A 22698-nucleotide genomic window follows, 5' to 3' on the forward strand; every position below is an offset into this window, starting at 1 on the left:
ACTAACCCAAGAGGCATTGCATGCCAACTGAACTGGGGCTTTGACATTTTGACCAATTTGTGTGAAGGTGCTTGGAGGAGCAGGAAGGATTGGGACAGGGAGCATCAAGCACAAGGCAAACCTTCTCTCATTTATTACAATTGTGACCTGGTCCTCCAGGAATAAACTCTGCCAGAAGGTATTGTATTCATATCCAGCATGGGATGAGGGGCCAGGACACGTGCTGCCTGACATTTGCCATGGTTCAAAGTAGGTGCTGCTGGCATTTGCCATTGTCACATTGCAGTCTGTAACGTGGCAGTCCTCTCAGTTCCCTACGAGGCAGGGCAGTAATGTCCCCCTTCTGCAGGTGCAAACCGAGTCTCATTTTCCTCTGACCTCCTGTGCCGGGGCAAAGTGCTTGATCAGTCCATCCTAATCATGGCTGTGGCCATGGACAAAGGAATAATGTTTTGGCATTCTCCACTGGAAATGGAAAGCACACGGTGATCTTTTAGGGATGGCGATCAGGAGGCACTCAACTGTGAGGCTATTCCCTGCATCTCTGCTTTTAAAATGAAAATGTGGGGGTAGCTGGGAACTTTGTCAAAGAGGTGAAATGGGGAGGAGGAGCTGCCACTCGCTGTCCCTGGCACAGGGTTCCCTGTCCCACTGGTAGTGGCGCTCATCTGAGGAGCCATGCTGCTCAGCGAAGCTGCTGCTGCTGCACGGTGCACTATGGGGCTTGTTCGTTTTGATAGGAAGAAGTTTCCCAGGAAGGGGAGGGGAAAAAGAGGGCACCTGATATCTTCTCTTCACCTTCGGTGCAAAGCCGAGAGGATCTTAAGTGATGCTCTACGAATAGAAGAGAGGTTTTCATTTATCCCTCTCGGTGGTTGGTTCATTCCTCTCCTCCTGATTAGTCCTTAACACTGCAGAGAGACAGTGTGCTCACACTGCTACATTTTTGTATCAGTCACAGCCTCTCTCTTCTCTCCTCCTCTCCCTCCACCCCTCGCTCCCTCCCAAACCCACTTAAGGCTTCTTTCGTTATGGTTTGGGTGTGGTTTAGTTTTTATTATTATTATTTTTGCGAAGCAGCCGTGTGAGAGGAATGAAATAATTTTGAAAAGCGTTATACGGCGAGAATTTTGACAATGAGTGGAAGATTGTAATTACTCTCTTCCATTAGACTCAGTGGCTTTGGACAGATAAGCCGTATTGAAACGTGTGACCAGGGCATGGGATCATGGATTGTCTTTCACTGTTGTCATGGCGACAGTGATGCAGGTGGCCTATAACTGCCTGGCTGTCAGATCTTATACATCAAACTGGTGCTAAGTGAAAATATGTTGGCGGCACGGGGCGGGGGGGGGGGGGGGGGGGGAATTGCCGGCAGTGTTTATAGGATCAGGTGGAAGGGAGCTAGGCAGCTTGAAAAGCAGCTTTTTGTGAGCGCTGGAGATGGCTCGGGGACGGTTCTTTGGAGCGTTTATGCCTTCTCATGAGCAAAAACAATTTGAAAGGGGAAAGTATATACAAATATACGTCTTCGTTATGTCCCTGCCTCTTTCTCAAAGTCGAGATGATGGTAGCGTTAGGCTTAGATGGAAAAGAAATGGGCAGAAAGGCAAATGCTTCCAGCTGACAGCTGGATGAGACGCCAGGACCCGAGCGGTAACGGAGGGAAATGCGGCGCAACTGCTGGCGGAAGGCTGCCCAGGTGGAGAGAGATTAAAGGGATATGAAAACTTAAACTGAGAAACAGCGCCTTAAACTCGAGTTGTCTTACAGAAATTGTCTATTAGATTTGCAGTGAAGTAATTTCTTTCTCGGAGCAGTTATCTGTCTAATGGGTTTGTAGTCTTGTTCCGTGAAGTTGCAGATAGCTTGTGACTCTCACCCCTTTCCCTTTCCAGCTGATAGCGCCTCTCCAAGTGCCGAGATCTGTAGTAGTTCCTGACATTACAATTAGTTAATCCGTGTAATTTTGCTAAGTGTCTCTGCCTTGTTCTAGGTATTGACCTGCCTCCATTCTCTAATGGAGACAAAGTCTTTGCAAAGAGAATAATGAAAATGGTGGTCTAAAAAAAAGAGTTAAACTCGTGCTCTAATCAAGTGTGAAGTACTTATTTACTGTAATACTGGGTCCATGGGAACTTAGTTGGGTGCCTCTGAGGTGATTTTGGTCTTGCTAGTTTATTCTGATCTGAGGTAGAAATGCTACTTTGTCTAGTTACGGGAGATCCTGTGGAAGATTTGCCTGCCTCTGTTGTTTGATGCAATCTGCTATGTATTACTTCAGGTATGCTACTGGTGGTCTATCCGAAGCATAAACTTGTGTCGTCTTCTCTCTTTTGGCTAAAATGTACATGGAAAAATCAGCAGTGCTTCAGAGAGCACACAGAATAGAATTTGGTTTCCAACATTATATGCTACGTGTCATTTACTCTGATAACAGCTGCTGTTCAGCAGTCTAACGCAGCGAGGAGGAAAGCAGCTTCTTCTCTGAGGTAGCAAACGCTTGACAAGCCCCACTCTTCTACTCGTCCTGCCCCGAAAAGGTATGCCTCACGATCTCCAATGCAGCAGGAAGCATTTTTGAGGAAAAAGAACCCAAACCTCTCGAAACTGGAAGTACTGAAGTTTAAAACTGCTTGAAAAAGGAAAGTTGAAAAGTAAGGCAAGCATTTGGAGGAATGCTTCTGATTATGCACGTGGCTAAGCGTTGTGGGTTTTTTTTCTATCACCAGCCTTGGAATCGCATCACCTTTCGCAATATCATGAACAGAAAAGCACAAAAACATCATAATTGAGATGAACAGGTTTTAGGGTAAGCCTAGTGGTCAGCAGTGAGATTGGCATTGCTGAGGTGTGGAATTGTGAATCAGAAAACATCAGCCAACCATTGTAAATATCTTGGTTTTATCAGTTGGAAAGCATGATCAATCTGATGTGGCTATAATTTTCAGGTTTTAAAGAATAAAGTATTTTAAAACTTCCTGGCTTGTTTTTTTTTTTTTTTTTAATACTTATAATGAATCTGCAAAAAAGGAAAACAAGGTTTGGCAAAGACACATTGTATAAAGGAAAGTGGAGGACCTCCTGGGTTCTTTCCCTTTTTGGTAACTGATTTTTTCACCATGCATGTTACTTGACCAAGGTTAGGTCTGTGCCTCTGTTCTAAGGTTTCAGTGTTTTAGATTAAAGTGAAGGATGGGGTGTTAAAAGGAGGTCCTTCAGTTCAACGCATGGCTCTGGGCAAGCAACATGTTCTTCCTTCTCTATAATCTTGGCTACTATATTTGCAAGAGGAGTGGTGTTGTGTTTGTTTTTTAAATACAGAATTGAGGGAACACTCTCGATGGCTCAGGCACGTGAAAAGGACTTGAGCACTAAGGTTTCTGTTCCCAGCTTTGCCACGGATGAGCAGTGCAACATGGAGAACATGAAGCTCTTTGAGCTTTGGTTTCCTGCACTTTAAAACTGAGATGAAACGAGGACTGTAAAGATGAATTAGTGTTAATAAACGTTAAGATCTTTGCTTCAGAAGCATTGTGGAGGTACATCCTTGCCACTGCTTAAGTACTTTAAGGACCGAAAGCATATTTAAAGCAGTGATGTACTTTATCAAGTGCCGAATATTAGGTAATGGTACTTGAGTAACTCAATAGGCATCCCAGTAATCCATGAGATTGCCTTCAGCATAGGTTTGCTGATAGAGAGCATTTTAACTGAGATTTTGGCTTCATCTGTGGTTCTCTTCAAAAGTATCCCGGTGTCTTTAACTTTCATTCATGCCCCAAATGCATTAGATTATCCTGTATAAAGACCTGCATCTTTAATATAGTTTTGAGATCATCGAGAGCAAAAAAGCCCCAGATGTATATACGAGGGTTTTCTAGCTTGAGAAGAAAAGAGCGTGTTTTAAGATGATGCCTTAATTCATGTGCTTGAGGTGCTTCATTGTTTTTTTAATCATAGGTTGTTGGTACCAAATTAGCATTTGTAATAGTTTTAGCATTAGTATTCAGGAAAAGTCTGGGTAGGAGGGGGTTGTTTTTGGTTTTTTTCAGTGGTTTTTGTTGTTCTTTTTCTCTTGAAGCTGGAACATAGAGATAGTTTGATGTGTATGTTTACAGTAGCTGCACACAACTTTAAAGAACAAAAATAAGTGCAGAAATGTAGCTGCTATAACCATTTCCTGACAAACAAGATGGTCTGGCTGCTGAACTAGAGTCTTGTTTCTGGCATTGTGAATCTGATAATGCAGTTTGGATGTTAATTTGGAAGTAACCACGGAGGCTGTAGGCTGGGCAGAGTTATTACCTCATTATCCATTGCTCAGGGTTAGCTGTAAGGTTTTGACCATCTGTGCTCATGCAGAGAGGAGGAGGGAAATGGACAATACAGATTACAGATTTCAGTCTGATAGGGATCCTGATCAAGTTCGCTGTTCATTGCGGAATGACAGATTCCCCCTGGTTTTCTGTCATCTTTTCCGCTCAGAATAGTGGCTGCAGCTACTGCTTGGTAGAGAACATGCCTTGTAAAAGGCATTGGATAGGGTTGCTTTCTGTTCTGAAAGTCAGCAGTGTTTTCACATCGCAGTTTTTCTGAAAAATCAGAGTCCTAGTTCTCGAAAACAATTTAATCATACTCTAGGTCAAAGTAACTAAATAAAAATACTATTATTCCATCCTCAGGTTTTGGGATACAATGCTGGATGTAAATAATTAATAGGAAACCACTCTACCATCAACCCCAGCACAAACAAGCTGTAGCAGCGCTGTGGTTGTCGCGCTTACAACAGTACACGTTGTTTTTTACGTTATTAGTAAAAAGAAACCAGGACCTGTGCGGTGGAGCATCGTAAGTCTCGTGCTATCCTGCTTGCTGTGTTAACCCACAGGAAATATTCTGTGCAATACTTTGTTCACTGTCAGTGCCGTGGATTAAAAAAAAAGGTACTTGCAGCACCTTTCGACTCGCTAAGCATCCCTGAGATGTTTCCTGCGTCAGCTGCGGTGCAGCGCGTCCGGCAGCCGCTGGCTGGGCGAGGGAAGCCGGCAAGGAGAGAGCATGGGTGGCTGCCGCTCGCAGTCCCTGCTGCAGAGCGGGGTGGGGGAGCTTCCTGTGGCAACAACAAAGCCAGCAGTCATCAGGATGCTTGTCTGCCATGGAGGAGTGTCTGTGTTTGGGTGTGAGCTGCGTTTCCTGCCTCCCTGGGAATCAAGAATCATTTATTTTGGATCTCGGAGGGTTTCTTCCCCTCCCCGCTCTGCTTAAAGCCTCCCTCCCCCTCCTTCCTGCCACCCCCAAACACGCTGCTCAGTGGGCAGGCTTTATGTAATGAAATCATGTGCCGAAGAACAATGGCATTTGCAGGAGTCATTGGTGCAGTTTTAGTTCAGCTGATGAAGATGTCTCTCGCTGTAGTAGCGCCCGGATGAATGCGGCGTGATACCTGTTTTAATGGGGTGGATAGAAGTAAGTTTCGGCTCTGATGTTGTGCAGACAGAGACCGAAGTGGCACATCAGTCTGCTCTCTGCGTCTCCTCCGTTTGTGCACGACTTGGAGTGAAGACGCAGCCTTTTGTCTGCCTGGAAATGCTCCCTGTGTGTTAGATAGTGCTGGAAATAAGGGCACGTCAGGTGTGTCTGAGGGTGAGGCTTTACAAAGGCCGTTCTGGGCACCTGGGGGTGGGGTGAGGAGGACAAGATGGGATATTTAGTTCCCTAATGTGCATTTTTAGCCTCTGAGATAATTTAGTATATGGCTGTATTGGAGCAGATGTGATACCCTGCGTTTAACGCAGGGTCATATGCAGTGTGCCTTCCTGTCTGCTCGCAGCTGCTTAGCATGAGCCGTAGTGCTAAGACATGTGCCACTTAAACCAAGTGACTGTGCCTGGTGCCAGGAGCCTTAAATCCCCTCCTGGTTAGTGCACTTCCCTGCGCACTTAGCTCAGCCTAGTTTAGCTTGTTTGCAAGAGATAAGGCAACGCAATGCGCACGTCGGTTGCTCAGGCTGCACTGACATGGGAAAGGAGCCCCTGGTCTGCCTCCACAAACCAGAGCCATGCTCTCTTGCACAAAACAGTGAGGAAAGACTGCTTTTTAGGAATGGTGAGCCCTCAATTTCATGGATGCCAGGTGGGCAGCCTTCTTTCAAAAGTACTCCTGGTCCAGTTGCATCCTTTCCCGAAGTTTGAGTTTTATTTTTTTCCACTCTGCGTCTTCAGAAGCCCAGCCAGGTCTCCCTCTCCTGTGTCAGCCTTTGTCTCCTTTGTTCTGCCAGCGATGCCAACGTGGACACGCTGTCAGCCTGAGCGCGGCCGTGCCACGAGACAAAGGGGATCGGCGCGTGCGCTTCCAAGTGCGTGCTCCTGCTGGTCAGTGCGGGCGTAGGGCCAGCCAGAGGAAAGCCAGAGCTATTCACATGTTAACAAGAAGCTGTCATTGCAGTACAGGCTAGCGTGATTTATTCTGGCTTCAATATAGCTAGCAAAGGTAAAAATTGCAATGAAGATGCAGCAGTCACAGAGTCCATTGCCGGGGCTGACACCGGTCTGCGTCTCTGAGAGTTTCTGCTCTCTTCAGGTGTGCAAAGTGAGGCTTGGGCTTCAGCGGGCAGTCGTCTCACCAGCTCGAGGGGTCCTCCGCATGCCTTTGGGTTATCATCTGCTGGGGTCAGCAGCTCTTCATTCATGTCTGTTTGGGAATAAGCCTTGCACAGTCCAGGAAATAATAAATATGCTGAAGAAGAAAACAAACCTGGCCTCAGGGAGCAGGCGGAAGAAATCCAGCAGCAGAGTTTTCCTGTTCCTTCTAGCAGTAACGGAAGAAAGGTAAAAAGGCCTCTGCCCAGGTGGTACAGGAGGCGATGGTGATGAGTTCTGAAGCTCTTGTGCAGCTATCTTTAGATGAAGGCCCACACAGATAACAGGGCTCATATATGCTCCCACAAGCTAATGCTGAAGCTGTTCAAACCTATTAAACCTTTCTGCAGTTTCCCTGTTGCTGCTGCTCTTGACTTTCTTGTATTGTTAGAGCACTAAGAGGGCCAAAGCCCTGGACTCTTGTGTTACAGGAGCAGTACAAAAAGACAGTTGTTGCAGGTATGAAAAGAGACAACAGATGGATAGCAGGCGGAGAGCGAAGTGGCGGCGACAGGACATGGAACAACATTACAGCAGTGGTCTCGGTGCGTTGGCAGCGTAGCTTTCAGGGCCGTCTCAACGCTGCAGGAACTGGAAGGAAAATTATGAAAGTTTGCGGGGAGACTCTGACAGGCACGAAGGAGAGCGTGTGAAAGGGCTTGAAGAGATTTGTTTGACGGTATAGCAAGTGGAGAGGGGTTGATGTCTGCCATGGGCAGATCAGAGGTCAGAGGCTGAATGGGAGACGGGAGGAAGAGAGAGGCTATGAAATAGTCTTCGATATGAAGAGAAGTAGCTTCCTAGACGGAGGAGAGCTGGAGAAGAGTGAATGTGATCTGCGATACAGTCAAACCAACCAAACAAAAACACAGTGCCACTTTGGAGAGCATTTGTGATGGTTGTTGCGGAGCCAGACTGCTTGGCAAGGCAAGAGAAAAGAATGCTGAACTTTGTTGCCTCTCCGTTGCCAAAGGTGGGACGGACGCTTCTCCAGGCAAATACTTTTTTTGTTTAAGCATCCAAGTGCACTTCTGGGAACTTCTGGAGTCTGACTTCTAGGCACCAGATCTGAAAATGAATGAAGTATTTTAAAGCAGAATAACAGTGCTGGAATTGTTCTTCCACAATGGTTGATGTACCATATATGGTAGATTTGGAAATACTTACAGACTTTTATCTGCTAGGAAAAAATAATTTTCCTGAGTTTCTTTGAGACAGTAGATGATGAAAAACAGGAGCATTGTCTCTGAATTATATGTTTTGGGACAACAAAAATGAGAATCTTTAAAGAGGTGTACTTGGTGCATTTACAGCATCACAGATACAGCAAGCAATTTGTATGTGAAGGTGAAAAATTGCATTGAGCCAAGGTTTGACTTTACATCCTTAATTTTCTTTTAATAGAGTTTACACTGTACAGTTTAGTGCTTCTTTGCTTTTGGGAATCGGAGTTGTTAAGGCATCTCTTCTTCGTTTGTCAGTATGCGTGAACTATTGGGACTTAAGAGATGCTTTATCTGCTACGTGTAATAAGCACTGCTTGAGTGGAACACATTGGCAGTGAGGGAGTTGAAGCATGTAGCAGAGGCTTCTGTTTGGTGCCCCTTTTGCCTTCACAGCCTGAGTGTGCTCCCTAAGCATCAACATCTTCCACCTTCACCTAATCCTCTTTCTGCAGAACTGGAGTAACAGGTGAAAGAAGCTTTAATTAGAGACCAATATTCAGACTGTCTTCATTGCAGCGGAGGTCACCATTACCTGTATTCTCAGTTGCTGACTCCTCTGAGGGTGGCCTAGTTCTTGTCAGTGCTACATTGCAAAATATTATTCCAGTCCATTGAAGTGTATAGAGTAATAGCACTGGACAGCTAGATCGTCATTGCACGTTTAGTCTAAGTGTTTGTAACAGACAATTATGCCTGCGACTTTAGTCCAGATAGCTTGGGTAAAGAGAGCACTTTTCTCAAGCTAGAGTCCTACATCAATCATATATAATCAATCTGTGTTAGTTATATCCTGCAGCTTATCTTCATTGTAGCGTAGCTTAAGGTTTCAACAGTAGACGGTAAGTGGGAAATGAAGAGCAGATGTAGAAGAGCAGAAAATGGTGGTGTGGAACTTGAAGCAAAAGAAGCTGGTAACCCACAAAATAAGAGACTAATGTGGGGGAGGGCTCTCTTGGAAAAGAGGCCAAGTCTGAAACTGAAATATAGCCCAGTAGGTGCCAGGTACCCGAGCTTCAATTAGGTTCCAAGATAGGTGAGTGCTGTCTGCCTCTGGAAATCTGATTGCTGTCAAGATGTAAGTTATAGGCAGGTTACTTCTGCCTGCTGGAACAATTACTGATTACTGTTAATTAAATTAACTGACCGGTGGGAGGGAAACTGAAATGTATGCATTCTCAGCTGTTTCAGATGATATGTGCATGCATGAGAAAGGGCTCTGCCTCTGATGCAACACTAAATTATAGTCCCAAAAGAACAGTGTTTTGTCCTGTGTGAATTGAACAAAAATAAACAAACAAAACCTGTATTTTTTTGTTTCTATTCTGCCTATGTTTTTCTTATTTTGGACTTCTAGAAGACTATATTCATTATTCACCCCAGAGCTGGGAGTTTCATGCTGTCTGACTCGTATTTGTTCAGGGACATGGGGCAGGCAGAAAGGAAACTGGCTGTATTTGTTGTGTATTCCGTGGTCCAGGATTTCAGCGCAGTTTGTCTTGCTTTTTCTAGTTTAGCATTCCAATAATTAGTGCCACTCAGCCAAGGCCACAGTCTATCTCAGTTGGGAGTACCCAGCACAGCCCTCATAACCTAACCAGTGAAGCAATTGTTTTGTCTATTGTTCATGCTGTCTGCTGTTCAGATAGCATAATTCTCTGAGAATGCAGTATAAAGGGGGATTGTGTATGTGAAGATGGTGGTGCTAGATACTAAAACAATTAATTAGGCCGGCTTAGAGAAGACCTAACGTCCTTCCAGAAAACTACAAGTGGAGGGTGTTCCGTGTCTGTTGGTACGTGACGGGCAGATACTGTGTGTTGTTAAGGGAGCAGTCGTCTCTGGCTAGGACGGGAGCACGTACATCCCTCTGGTTGTATGTCAGGGATGCCGGCAAGGGAGAGCAGCAGCAACAGGCTTTAGTCAAAGCTCCAGAAGATGCGATGGAGGCTGCCACAAATGTACATGAATTCAGGTGCTCCGCTGATGGGTGCTGAGCACTCCACAGCCGAAAACTTTCAGCTATCTGAGAGTTGGCTGGGCCAGTAGCTAGAGGCAGGGTTAATAGGGTAAGCCTGGAGCAAAGCATATGGATGGAGTCACCTGGAGCCAGCCTTGGTCTTCAGCTCCTGTCCAAATTGTCTTGCTGTGCCACTTTGAGAAGCAGTGGCAGTCAGCGAATTCATCCCAGGTGATTCCAGCAGGCATTTCTTCCCCAGCTGTCATTTAGCCTGTCTGAAGAAATTCCCTCTGTGGGACTTCTCCTGCACCTAAGAGCTTTGCTGCCTGGATCAGACCACAGTTCCGCTTTTCAAAGAGCAGAGAAAATGCGTACGTCTCAAGTGCAGATTTAGACTTGGGCAGAACCAGACTGGTAGATGAAGAAACAAAAGGCTGTGTTACATTTTGCAGCAGAACAAGCTATACTTTAATAACATAGAATTGCAGAAGACCACGAGGTCAGCCAAGCCAACGTGGAGGAGCGTGCTCTGCGTGGCGGTGGCGCTCCGAAAAAGAACGCCTGAGTCAGGAGTTGTGCGGGCCGCGGTGGTGGGAGGGTTTGTTCCAGGGACCCTGTTTCAAAGCCTGATTTGCCGTCTGGCTTAACATTTTTGTTCCTGGTGATAAATGGAAGGTTCCAAATCACCATTGTGTTGGGAGTTAGTGCCGGGGGAGGGGAGAGAACTTATTCCCCATAAAAGTTTCTGTTGTCTCCAAGCCAAAAGGAAAAAAGAGCAGTTTGCTGGCTCAATTTAGCAGATAGGGAGCCAGTAACTGATCAGCTTATTAATACAGAGGGTTTCAAATAATACAGTCTGACAAAAAAAAAAAAAGGCATTTAAAAACGCTTAAAAAGAAACAAAGGGCAAATTGCTTAACTGAAGGCCAACACAGAAGTATAGTTATGCTCTGGCTGCTTAGAGTGTAGAAGCTGCTTTGGCTTATTTATTTAAGTATCCTTTCCTTTTTCTCCAAGGAGAGAGGTCCTGATGGTAGTGGAAAGTGAGCTGTGTGTCTATGCAAGCCTTACATGCGTGTGCTTTTCCTAATTGGGAGCAGCAACCTAGGTGCCAGCAAATCTGTCTTCCATTGCTTTTCTGGTGTCTAGTTAAGAAGAAAAGACACACGGTGTATTTTTGTTTTGGTCTGTTTTTATTTCTGATTTCCTTAAGTTAGCATTGAGTAGAACGCTCCTCAGCTCCACTGTGGAGAGTTCATAGCCCTGATTGCAGCTCATCGGTGACAAACAACCTTGCCTTAACACAGTCTCATGTACGAGGTAGCATTTGTTCTGCACTTGCTGGCTATTTGTATCCCACTCCATTTGGGCAGTGGGTGGACAGTCTGAGTTGCCCACAGAATTATTCTCTCTCACTCATGGGAAAACCCATGGAAATGCATCTTGTCAGCAAATAAAACCGATGGTTCTGTACATCAGATTCTTTCTGTCTGCAGAAATCTGAAGAAATCCTATTTCAGTTACAGAGGCCATGTTGAATTGGATCTAGCTAGGGTGGTTCTTCCCTCTCCTCAGGGGTAGCTGCTGTGTCTCATGCGGTGATGAGATGTCACAGAGCGGGCTGACAGATGGAGGCAGCGCTGACTTCCCTGTCAGCTCGGAAGACTGATCCCTGAGCTCAAATACTAATAAGAGCACGGGCTGTTTGAAGTGCTGAGGCTCCTCTAAAACCTGGTGGCAAATTGCAGTTGTGATGCTTTGCAAATAGGCAGGGTTAAACCTTTCGGGAAGGGGATCCATTAAGTACTGATGAACTGTGATACTAGCTTAAGCTGCGCAGTCTGGGAAGCAAAGCAACGGGTGTGGAAGGTGGAAGTGCTGTGCTTTCATCTCCTCCGCTGAGTGTGCAGTCAGCTGTTGCCCTCTGGATTTCCAGCCTCACCGGTTGCACCCTAGACCCGTTGTTCCATCCTCTTTCCTCCTTGACCAAGCAAATACCTCCAGCATGCCAACGTGTGCTTTTCATTTCCCAGCAGGGCTTCTTTTGTCTCCCGTGACTCGTCTACTCCTTGTTCTTTCTCCCTCTGTGACTGCATTTTTTTGAATCTGTGGTTTAGCAAAACCTCTTCATTCCACTTGAGCTTCCCGTGGAGCTATCCTTTATCTCTCTCTGCACTTTGTGTCAGGGCAATAACGAGTGCAGGAAAACAAAACTCAGCCACTGTCCCTAGAGCATGACTTGCATGTCTGCTTGTTTGTGATAGATCCACATCCTTTTCTTCCAAGTTAAAATTTTGGCCTTTAATTCTGGCATCTTCCATGGCACTGGCTTAGGCACAGCCTGTAGTTTCCCTTCAAGACAACTGAGCTGATGTATTATCACGTCCTGAAGAAACACACCCAGTGTCTGGACATCTCAAAAAGCTATTGCTGAGTCTCTCATAATGTCACTTCTAAATTTCTGTGACATACTTTCTTTCCTGCCGTTGTCTCTTCTCATGCAGAATGCAGCAGCAGGAATAGATACGTTTGGGTTTTTCATTCTGTTTCTTTGAACACGCGATTCATGTTTGAATACCTTCACCGGGTGCTCCCTGTGCTGTTTGCATCCGGCACAGAATAATTGCTTTTCTAGCTAAGGTCCTTCCCAGCCGTGTCCTTGTCATCTTCAAGGTTGTGTCCTGTGTCTACTGGGCCCATGCTGCAGGCTCTGCTCCTCGCTTGTTGCATTTCCAGGAAAGGGCCTTTTGTTGTCATCCTCTGGGATCTTTCTCATAGTGGCAAAGCCAACTTGGTGCTCTCCTTGGTGGGGAGTGCCGTTGGACCATTACAAGTATGCCTCTGCTGTCACTGTTATACCTTACCTATACTTGTTATACCAAGGGATGTGATCTGGGCTGCTTCTGCTCCTCTTCTGTGCAGTGCCTGGTATCACAGGGACATAAAGCATGGCTGGTGCCCATAGGCACTGCAAGAGCACAGGTACCAAAGGATATTGGCACTGAAATGTCCGTATCCTGCCTGTTGTGTGGCCTTGCAGTGCGAGTGAATCTTGAGTAGAAATTCCGCAAAACATAGGAGAGGCCCAGTGCGAGCAAGGCTCGCTTTGTTTGTGCTCGGCTCGCATCCTGCGTGTTGAAACTCCTTCAGAAGGCTTCCTCAGTGGCCTGGTGCAGCGTGGGGTCTTGTCCTCAGCCTGGTGTGGGCACGGTGGCAGCCACCGGTCCACCAGAGCCACCCTCAAGCACACCGTGCTGGTGCTGCCAGGCATCCTGGGCCCCCAGTGTGGCCTAGGCCTTCCCCCAGCAGCGGTGGGCTCAGGGGCCGCCACCTCTGCCCGGGCTGCCGATGGCACACGGGGCGACACAAATGGCAGCAGTAATTGGTGACAGATAGAGAGACCGGGTGGCGGGAGCGAAGTGCCTAAGGGACAATTACTGCAGGCATCCTCCAGCGTCCTGAGCAGCAGCCCCCTTTGGTCTCCGCTTTAAAGGAGCTGTAGCACGTTAATTGGAGTGCTTCTCTGTTAACATGTCTCACTTAGCTTCTTGTCTGATTCTGCCTTAGTGGGGAGGTGGGGGAAGGCTCCTCTTTGTTGAGGTGGCTGTTTATTGTTAAATCCTATTGAAATGTGTGTCATTTGTCATGTCTTCTCCTAAGATTGACTAGCTGCTTTTTTTTTCCTCCTCTTAAATATAGGAGCTGTTAGGAGAGAAATAATACAAGGTAGATGTAGTATTAGCTGCAAGTTAGAAATAGGTTTTAGTATTCCTGATAAGCTGTAGATCCTGATGCTTTCAAATTAAAAATACACTGGTCTTTGTGAAATGTACAGGGAATGACATATTTTCCGAATATCTGAAAAGAAATTGTGGCAGTGATAAGTTACATTGATAGACCACTCAGACTAAACATGTATATCTTTTATTTTCTTGTGTATTACAATTTATCTTTGGTTTGTCAATTATTTTTGTTGCTCGAGATTCAGTAGATTTCTATAGTGTTGCCTAACACGAGGTATAGTGTGGAAGACTGACTGGGTTTCCTTGGTGTGTTTCCATCCTGACTTGCAGTAAGAACAAGTGAAAATGCTTGGTTCTCTGTGGTCATAAGTGACAACCAAAACTTTTTTGACTAGGTTTCGAAGACTGAGTGTAAAGAAGAGAGTCCATGAGCAAGAGACTGATGCTATTGCAGGGTAGGCTGAGCTGGCGTGTCTGAGACACAGGCAGTGTGAGCAGTCAGTGCTGTAATACTGGCTCATAACAAACTCTATAGAAAACGCAGGTTGGATTTACACGTGGAAAAGTGATGCGTTGCATAAAAGATTCCAGGAGCTCCCTTGCAGGAGAGTTTCAGCGTGAAGGGCCATAAAGCAGAGAAATGGCAGGGATAAAAGTTCCAGGACAGACAATAAAGCTGCAGCAGTAAGTAGTGTGCTGTCAGTCTCTGGATCAAAGTGGTGACAGCAAGTACAGCATCTCAAGAGGAGTGTAAAGAGCGAGCAAAACCAGCCAGAAGGGTAATAATGGCTCCATCCGCCTCCTAACATAAACAGGTTGTAAATGACCCAGGACATAGCTTGTAGGGGTGGGTAAGGAATCTGTGAGGACTCCAAGCAGTGACCTTTTGGATTGGGGTTGTTTTTGTTTTCTGAGGTATTCAAAGGAAAGGCTGTCTTGAGTTTTAATGCGGGATTTCATTCCAGAAGTTAGCATGGCTGGCCCATTTCTATGGCTTGTTTTATGTCTTCCAGGAGCTATCTTCAGAAAGGGATGTGGTTACACTGTCCCGTCTTGTCTCATCTTTTAATTGCTAGGTTGGGCAGGTCACTGTTTGGTGGGAGACTGCTAATATGACTAATTGTAGGGGGAGAGTGACAATTTTACTGAAAAACATGACACTGTTACAAAGCTTAACACTTGGGTACCTATGGCTTAAACGCGTTGCGTCCATGTCCAAGTGTCGTAGTGTTAACTTCACTATGAAGAACAGAGGAAAAGGATAGTTTATACAGAGCTTCTGTTTTTAAGAAAGGTACAGGGTGGAATAAAATTGCTCTTGCATGCTGCTGATCTTGGGTTGATCTGTAGCTTGAAGCAACTTCAGCATTGTTTATACAGCCGAGTGGCACGATGTGCATGTAGAGATGACTTCCATTAGGATAACTGGTCAAGACCCTGAGCTATCCTGTCCTACCTGGCCTGTTCGCTACGCTTCTTCTGCACGGATGGCTGAAGTAGTAGCTAGCCCATGGTGCTTTTTCTAGAAAAAGGATGTTGACAATGATGTCCAGCCCAATTCCAGGTGCAATAATTGCATTTTGTTCAAGTAAATTCTCTCCATGCTGTCAGTGTGTGACTCCCATTCTATTGTGCACCGTGTTTCCATATGCTCCTCCTGTTCATGGCTGATTCACTTCAGTGAGTGAAACTGTGTATAGTTTCCAAAGCTCTTTGGGATCCTTCAGTGTACATAGCATCTTTTATATAAATGTTATTAACCTTAATGTGATGCCTAGCATCAAGAAGATTTTTTTCAAGAAACAAATGACAGTGTATCAAGTTGCCTCTAACAGAATAGAAAACTGCAGAAACTAATTGAAAAGAGCTTGAAACAAGAAGTTAAGATGGAGTAATCCTTTGACTATTAATACAAGGAAGACCAGCTTCTCTCTTAGTGTTTGGCTACGCTGAACAGCTCTGCTTCATCCCATTCTGAGGATCTGTCCCGGGGAAAATAAATAAATAAAATTAAGCACCTAATTGTTAACTCCGTGGTTGCAGGACATCTCTGCATCCATCGGTTTGGTATTACTAAATGTGATTAGATATTTGTATGAAGAAAAGCCTCGTGCAGAATGATGACACATCTTTAAAGTGAAGAGAAGGGACAAGTAGAGAAAATAATAATAAAAAATGCTTAAATGATAAGGGACAAATATTCAGCCTAGAGAAATCATTTGCAGAGGGGGGAGTAAACTCAGCACAAGTCGTGCTAGTACAGTGAAGTACATGGTTTTGAAGGAAAGCTAGAGACCAAGATGGATGAAAAGAAGTTAAGGACAATTTATCTTTTTTTTTTTTTCTCTCCAAGAAGAGAGCAATTTCTTCCAGAATTATATTAGGAAATCCACTGGAGAGCTGATGAGCCTGAATAGCTCAGGAGGCTCAAGGGACAATCAAGAAGAGCAAATTAGAATGTAAAATATTTTTTTACACTGGTCTTCCACACAGAGGATACCTCTTGAGCTTAACATTACTTTTGGTACAGGTAAAGAGTTGGCACGAGTGGATATACCGTAAGATCTTCTTGAATCACACGATTTAGCAGGCAATAATAAAAATACGGAAAACTGAACTCTGCTGGTAGTTTTGCCCCTTTATGCCCTGGCCTATGCTTCTTTTTCCCTGTCTTCAAAATGGAGTTTCTTTTTAATGGCCTCCTTTTCGAGATTGGGCAATACGTATATGTAAATGTAGAGATTATTAGTATCTTTAATATTTGGACTGTATTAATGTATGAAGTTGGTAGTTAATTTCTTTAGCATTAGTTGGATTACCTCCCGGGGCGGGGGGGGGAAGCAAGCCATAAATAAATGCGATTTAATTTACCACTACAGCTATGATGAGAAGAATCTGGAAGATTGCCAATGTTCTTATGGAGGTGGGAAAGATGATAAGGGTGGTCCAGAGAATTATAAACTCATGACCCTCATTTAAGTACCTAAGAAAATTGTTGAGAAAGTCATTACAGCTGCCATTAAAAAGTACCCGAGGCACAAGCCACTGTAGCTTTAAGTAACTGTAAACTTTGGCTAATGTATTAGAATTCTTTGGAAAAATTAAAATAGTGAATAATGAAAGAAGTGTTAGAGCCACTGTAACTGAGACTCCTAGAATGGTTTTGGTAAAGTTTCTCCAAAGAGGCTGTCAGGGAAAGCTGGTGATCATGAGGTGAGGCGAGTCTTGCAGTCATATTGCAAGTTTAAATGCTATTTCAGATGGGAAACAAGAAGTGCAAATTTATACCAGGGGAAAAGGCTTGTTTGACATCCTGGGAAAAGAGCAGAGCACCTTGGGGGCTGTGCTACTGTACTGAATGACAACAGCACTAATCATCTGCAAGAGGGGCTACCAGCACTTCAAAGGGATACAGCATTGCTTTTGTCAGTCAGTCCTGTATAGAAGAGCTGAGAAACCTTCCAAGAGTTGCCAAAGAACTGAGTGAGTCCTGCTGAACCCTCAGCCTGGGGGAACTCCCACCCAAGTGTAAGGACTTTGACAGCGGTGCCCAAAGATAAAGTAAAACCAGACACATTATAAATATTGGGCAATATGTGCAGGTATTTGTGGTACAGTTGTGTGAAAGTCTTTTCAGGAGGCAGCTCAGTGGTGGAACTGTCACCTTTGCATGAAAAAGTCAGCAGTGGTTATGTCTGGATCTGATCTGGGCTCGGAAAATAGCCTTGTTCTGAAAACAGCTCCAGTGAGGCAGGTCCCTTGGCCTTCCTGGGGGGACACAACAGGTTAAAAACAGTGTCTTCTGGAGTTATTTTGTGCCATGTTGCTTCAGGCTGAAGTTGTTTTTAGTCCAGCCTTGTGATTTCAGTAGCAGTCTTGAGCAGATGAGTATCTGCCAAAAGGGGACAGGGAGTGATCCTCTTTACATCCCATCGTAAAACCTTCCGGTTTCTGATAGTCAGTGGTCAAGGTTGCTGGGTTTTTTTCTTCCTTTTTACTTAAATAAAAACAAAACAAAAAACCCATAGATGGATTTGCTGTCTATTAACGCCTATTAACCTGTTTTAACCCCTGCCTGAGCCCACTCCTAGTTTTGGTCTGTACCCGCAATTGCCCATTTTTCCACAGCTGTGAAGTTGCACAGTAAGCAGCCTTTTCTGTTGTCTTCAAACCTTCTCTGAAAGGCTCAGAGATGGCTTGCTGAAAAATGTGGCAAGAAAAGTATTTTTTTTTTTCTGCGTGCGAGTTTGTTTCCACCGCTTCCAGCTTCTCCCTTGCCTGCTCTCTGCATCCCTGCCTTTTTGTCTAACGTTAGGCCATCTCAGGAGCTTTTCTTCCACTGCTTTTAAGAGTATTTTCTTAAACTCCCTAAAACACTTTGCTCAGCTTTCCACCCTTTTTGGGGGAACCACTCTCTATGGTTGTAAACTGTCACACTCGAGATGTATTCCAAAAACTTGAGGATTTCTAAAGCTTGCGTGTGGCTCATAAGAGAACACGAGAGGTGCTGAAAGCCCATAGTAAGAGCCTCTCTGCTTGGCACTTCAGCCGTGTGGCTTTCCCTGCCTCTTACAGTGGGCTGCCTCTGGGTACCTGCCTGTCTGTGGATCTGCTCTCTTCGTTAGGCAAGAAATGGGGACTTAGAGGCTAACAACGCGCGACTGAACCCATGCCTCCAGATGTGAAAAGCTAATGCATTCAGAAACTGTTTTAGTGAACACTCTTGAATATAAAGGAGACACGTTGGGGGAAACACAGCAGGAATTCTTTATCTGCTGCAGCTCCCCAGCCTGCTCCTTACACTTGCGCAGCAAATCCCATTGGCCAGCGGCTCTCAGGCTATGTTTTTTTCCCTCTGGGAGCAGTCACTTCAGCTTATCCCTTTGTTGCCATGGCTTCTGCTTTAATTTTACTGCCCCTCGATTTGTCGGAGTGGGCCTTCAAAGCAAAACTTGCCGTTTTGGAGAAAGGCACCTGGCAATAAATTAGGTGAGGGCTAGCGTGGGAAGCATAAATCTGATAGCAGGAGTTTAAACAACTTCAGCCCCATTCCCAAGGAGCTTTGATGATGCTATGCCCAGTTTGTCGAGGTGGAGAAGGGCACACACCATGCGTCCCTGGGACTGCAGAATATAGTTCCCGTATTTTAGGCTTCTGTTCAGGTGAATTGGCAAATACAGGCTCTGCTTACTAGGGCAGTGATGTAATCCGGTCTGCGTGGATTTGGTGCGTCAGGCTGTGTGGCAGAAGCAGGGTTGACTCAATCCCTGTCCCGCAGTGGCTCAGTCTGCCTTGGTCCAAGCACCAAAATGTGGCCTCAGAGCGGGGTCGTGCACCCTTCAGGTCGGAACAGTTCTTTTTCAGTCTGTAAATGTTTTAATGAGTTGTGGGTGGTTTTTTTATTATATTTTTATGTTTTTTTTTGGGGGGGGGGGTGTAAGTTGGTTTTGTTTGTTTTAACACATGCCTCTCACTAGGATCTCCTCACACAACTGGGAAGAAAAGTCAGTCCTAAAAATTCAGTCCTAATGCTTAAAGCCTTTTGATTATTTTTTTTGCTATTCTAGTAACAAAGTAGGCTCCAGCTACTTAAGTGGTCGATGTAGAAATTGTTAAGCCAGAAGACAAACAAGCTGACAAACAACCACGGCCCTCAAGAGGACAGCGTTGATGTGAAATCTTGTGAATTAAATTAAAAAAAAAAAAAAGTAATATTAAGTATTAAAAGCTGTTCTGGAGACTGAACTTTGCCCAAACTTGCCTGCCATTTAGCGTTCGGTAACCACAGTGTCACTATGTTATAGCTGGCTCTTTCTGTGCAGTGAGTCTGCAGTAATGGTAGAAGCTGACTGTGTTACCACCGTGAAACTGGCAGTTCTCGAAACAAAAAGACATTCTGAAAAAAAAGTGTTTTTTTCCCCATCTCTAATGTATTTCTATTATGGTGCTTATACATGTTAATTGTATGAATAGCAAGTGTGAAATAGAAAAAAGAAACAAGTGAACATGGCTCATGGCTCTTCAAAGGGGAAGAAAAGCCTACCTCTAATTAGGTACAGCTCATGTCAGAGTTTTGCCTGATTAAAGCTAGAACGCCGAGGAGCATTGTTTTCCAAGTTACTTAGCTCTGCTGTATCTCATTCTTCAGCTTTATAATTCATATTCAGATTTACCTGGGAAGTAAATGAAGCGTGATTTTGAAGCACTAGGCTAAATTCACCCTGATAGAATCCTAGCAGAATCATGCCGAGGATGAATTTGGCCCAGGCTTTCTGTACTTACTGAGAGAAAAATCACAGTCTAATTGAGAAGGGAAGCATGGAAAAATATCTGAAATAGCACACCAGCAGCCTTTCTGAAGTATTTTTATTTGTATTCCCTTCCCATCATTTTATGCTGATTATATTTGTGTTAATTACACACGTTCCCTTCTTCCTTGCAAGTTAGCCATTGCAGAGGAAATGTATTTGCACATAAATATACTTACAGTATAAAAATTTTGATTATACTCTTGTTTAATGAAAAAGCTAAACATTGGTTACAACTACAGTTGTATACTATTTAATCAGATCTTTAACACTTGTAAATTGAAAGGAAAAATTTGGATTGCTAAATTTGCTTTCCGAATAGGGAAGAAATAATAGAAATAATTTGGTGGGTTGGTTTGGGATTTCTGTGTGGAATGTGCATGGAACTGATGGTGAGAAGTTCAGATAACTTCTGTCTTCCCTAAGATTTGGCATCTCTCTACTGGCTTTTAAAGGCTTGGGTGTGTCAGTTAGGTTCTTGGTGCATCGGGTCGTATGGTCAATGCGATCTGTAGAATGAGTACAGATTTATCACGTGTCCTTGTCCTCAGGGGCATGCACAGAGGTGCTCTGGAGCTACTGCAGCGTGGCAGAGGAAAAGCCGATCTGCTGGGCTCTGCTGGTGTCGTTTCTCCAAGCACGAGAGCTTTTACGACTTGCCTCCATGCAGGTTAGCCAGGTAATGGCAGTGTTGCAAGAGGAGCTGCGTGCCATGCTGCTGCTGCCTGGCAGTACGTCTGTGCGCTCCGGGCTGGCCCGCCAGCGCTGAGGTTAGGCGAGCCAGAGCAGAGCCGGGATGTCAGCGTCTGCCCGTGTGCTGCCGTCCCAGCCCTGACCAAACCCGGTGCAAGCGGCGTCCTCCTAGCAGGTTCAACTGCACTCGCAAGTGTGGGCAGTTCTCCAGCCAAAAAATAGCCCACACCACGGAAAAAATGAAAACCAACAAAGTAAACGTAGACTTCTGAAGTAAAATATTAGAGTAGTAAAATCTCATTTTTCTTTACCGCTTCAAAAGCAAAAAAATACATATTCCTTTGTCAGTAACTGAACATAATGGAAATTACATCTGCTAATAAGAGGTTAGCCGTGCAAGGAACTGATGGTTTGGGGAAACTTCTCAGTAGTGTGACTTGAACTATCATCCAGATTAGTGAAGCTAAATCGAGCTGGATCAGGATATTCTTGTTCCACAGTGGAGGGCTACCCACAACTGCTGTTCTTCAGGATCCACAGTTGTGCTTTAGTTTCACGTCCTACCTTAATCTGAATTAATGTTCAAGTTCAGGCAGGTTCTTTCGTTGTAGGAAACAGACTGTGTTAAAGTAGACAGAAAACTGACTATTTGCTGTATGTGATTAAACTTAAATTAATTTCAACATAAATACACCCACACACGGATCTTCCTGTTATACAAAGCTCTTAAGAGTTATCATTAGAAAGTGGAAACGTTGCCATCCCAGCCCTGCTTATGGAGGGACAGAGCTTCGTGTCTCAGCCTGATCCCAGCCCTACCCTCCTTCATGACCGCAGCCAAACCTTGGCAACGAGCGTGGCACCAGTGCATCGCTTCTGGACGCAGCAGCTAGAGGCACAACAGCCAGTGATTCTGCTCCCATAGCTGCCCCCCTTTCTGCTGCTCACTCCACCAAAATTTGCCCTGTGCCTTGCTGTCACTGAGGGCGCAAGTGGTCCCGCTGCAGCAGCTGCTCGCCTCTAGCTGAAACTCTCTCTCCCTCTCCCCCTCTGTAAGAGCATCTGAGCAAGCTGCAACGCTGCTCTGAACTTGTTCTGGCCAGTTCACCCAGCCAGCCTTTTCCTAGAGATACATTCCTGTGGCTGCCTGAAGCTTCACAGGAGGAAAAACCTTCTTGAGCTTCCCCCGCCTCCCCAAGCTGTGCATGGGGAAAGGTCAGATCATCTTTTCTTCTCTTGCCTGTTCCCCGGTCTTGCTCTCTCTCTTCTGATACAGCTCAGGGAGAAGAAGAAACAAAAACAACAAAAAACCCCACCCTTTTATTTAAGTGTGTAAACCTAGAGTGTGTTTATAGGAGAAGCTGTAGAATGAGAAAGGGCAGAATTTGTCTTCCAAACTTTATTTAAAAAAAAAAGCATTTCCTTTCCTTTCTCTCCTGCTCAAATTAAACACTTTACACAACAAAAACAAATGGTTGTAGGAATGGAAGAAGAGGCAAGCTGAAGATTGTGCAACTCAGTCTCTATAACTTCATTCCCAAATGCAGAATTTCTTTGGAGTTTCATGCTGTGGAGAACTTTGCTGACTGGGGTTGCTGATGGAAGTGCATTTACAGCACCTGATCCAGGTTAAGCAGATGACAGCCCTGTTAACTGGCAGCATAAATGGCCCATGACAGCCCTAACCAACAAGGTTGTCTTCCTTGTGAGCGCTCTGGAGGAGAGTTGGTGGAGAAGGTAAGGCTGACCGGGTCAGTCAGTGTGTTGTGGGCCAGGACTGGTGCAAGGTGGTCTTGTCCTTAACTTCTTGTTGTTTTGGGACATTAATATAACGAAAAATCTCCCCTCCTTCCTCCGTGCAAAGGTTATTCTTTTGGTGTGTGTTCCCGTGCAACTGCTTACCCTCTGTTCATGACGGCTTCTGAAAATGTATGCGTACAGAGAAGTAGTGACTCAGCAGGCCTTACTCGGCACAGATTATTGGGGAGATTATGTATCATGTTCGCAGCTCCATGGGAATAAGCTGCTGGGGAGGCATCTGTGTCCTAGAATTCGGCTGCTGGGTGTTCCAAGCCAGCCACACGCAGGTAGCAGGAAATACTTGCTGAGGGAGATTGCGAGTGAAGGTCA

General features: G+C 45.0%; 1 protein-coding gene across 8 annotated transcripts in view; it reads left to right on the forward strand.

The window, feature by feature from the left end:
- MAML3 (mastermind like transcriptional coactivator 3) overlaps positions 1 to 22698 on the forward strand; it is a 273831-nt gene that overhangs the window by 79441 nt on the left and 171692 nt on the right. Inside the window, exon 2 of one of the 8 annotated variants that reach the window (XM_083834888.1) lies at positions 4686 to 22305. The exons of 5 other annotated variants lie outside the window; for them this stretch is intronic. In XM_083834888.1, the coding sequence (XP_083691014.1) occupies positions 22234 to 22305 (72 nt within the window). In that variant the 5' untranslated portion in view covers positions 4686 to 22233. Of the gene's footprint in view, positions 1 to 1373; positions 22306 to 22698 lie in introns of those variants that run through there. 2 more of the 8 variants (XM_083834887.1, XM_083834886.1) reach the window with 2 other exon arrangements.

Source organism: Anser anser (assembly GCF_964211835.1).
Source record: "Anser anser genome assembly, chromosome: 4".
In the NCBI taxonomy this organism is placed as follows: domain Eukaryota; kingdom Metazoa; phylum Chordata; class Aves; order Anseriformes; family Anatidae; genus Anser; species Anser anser.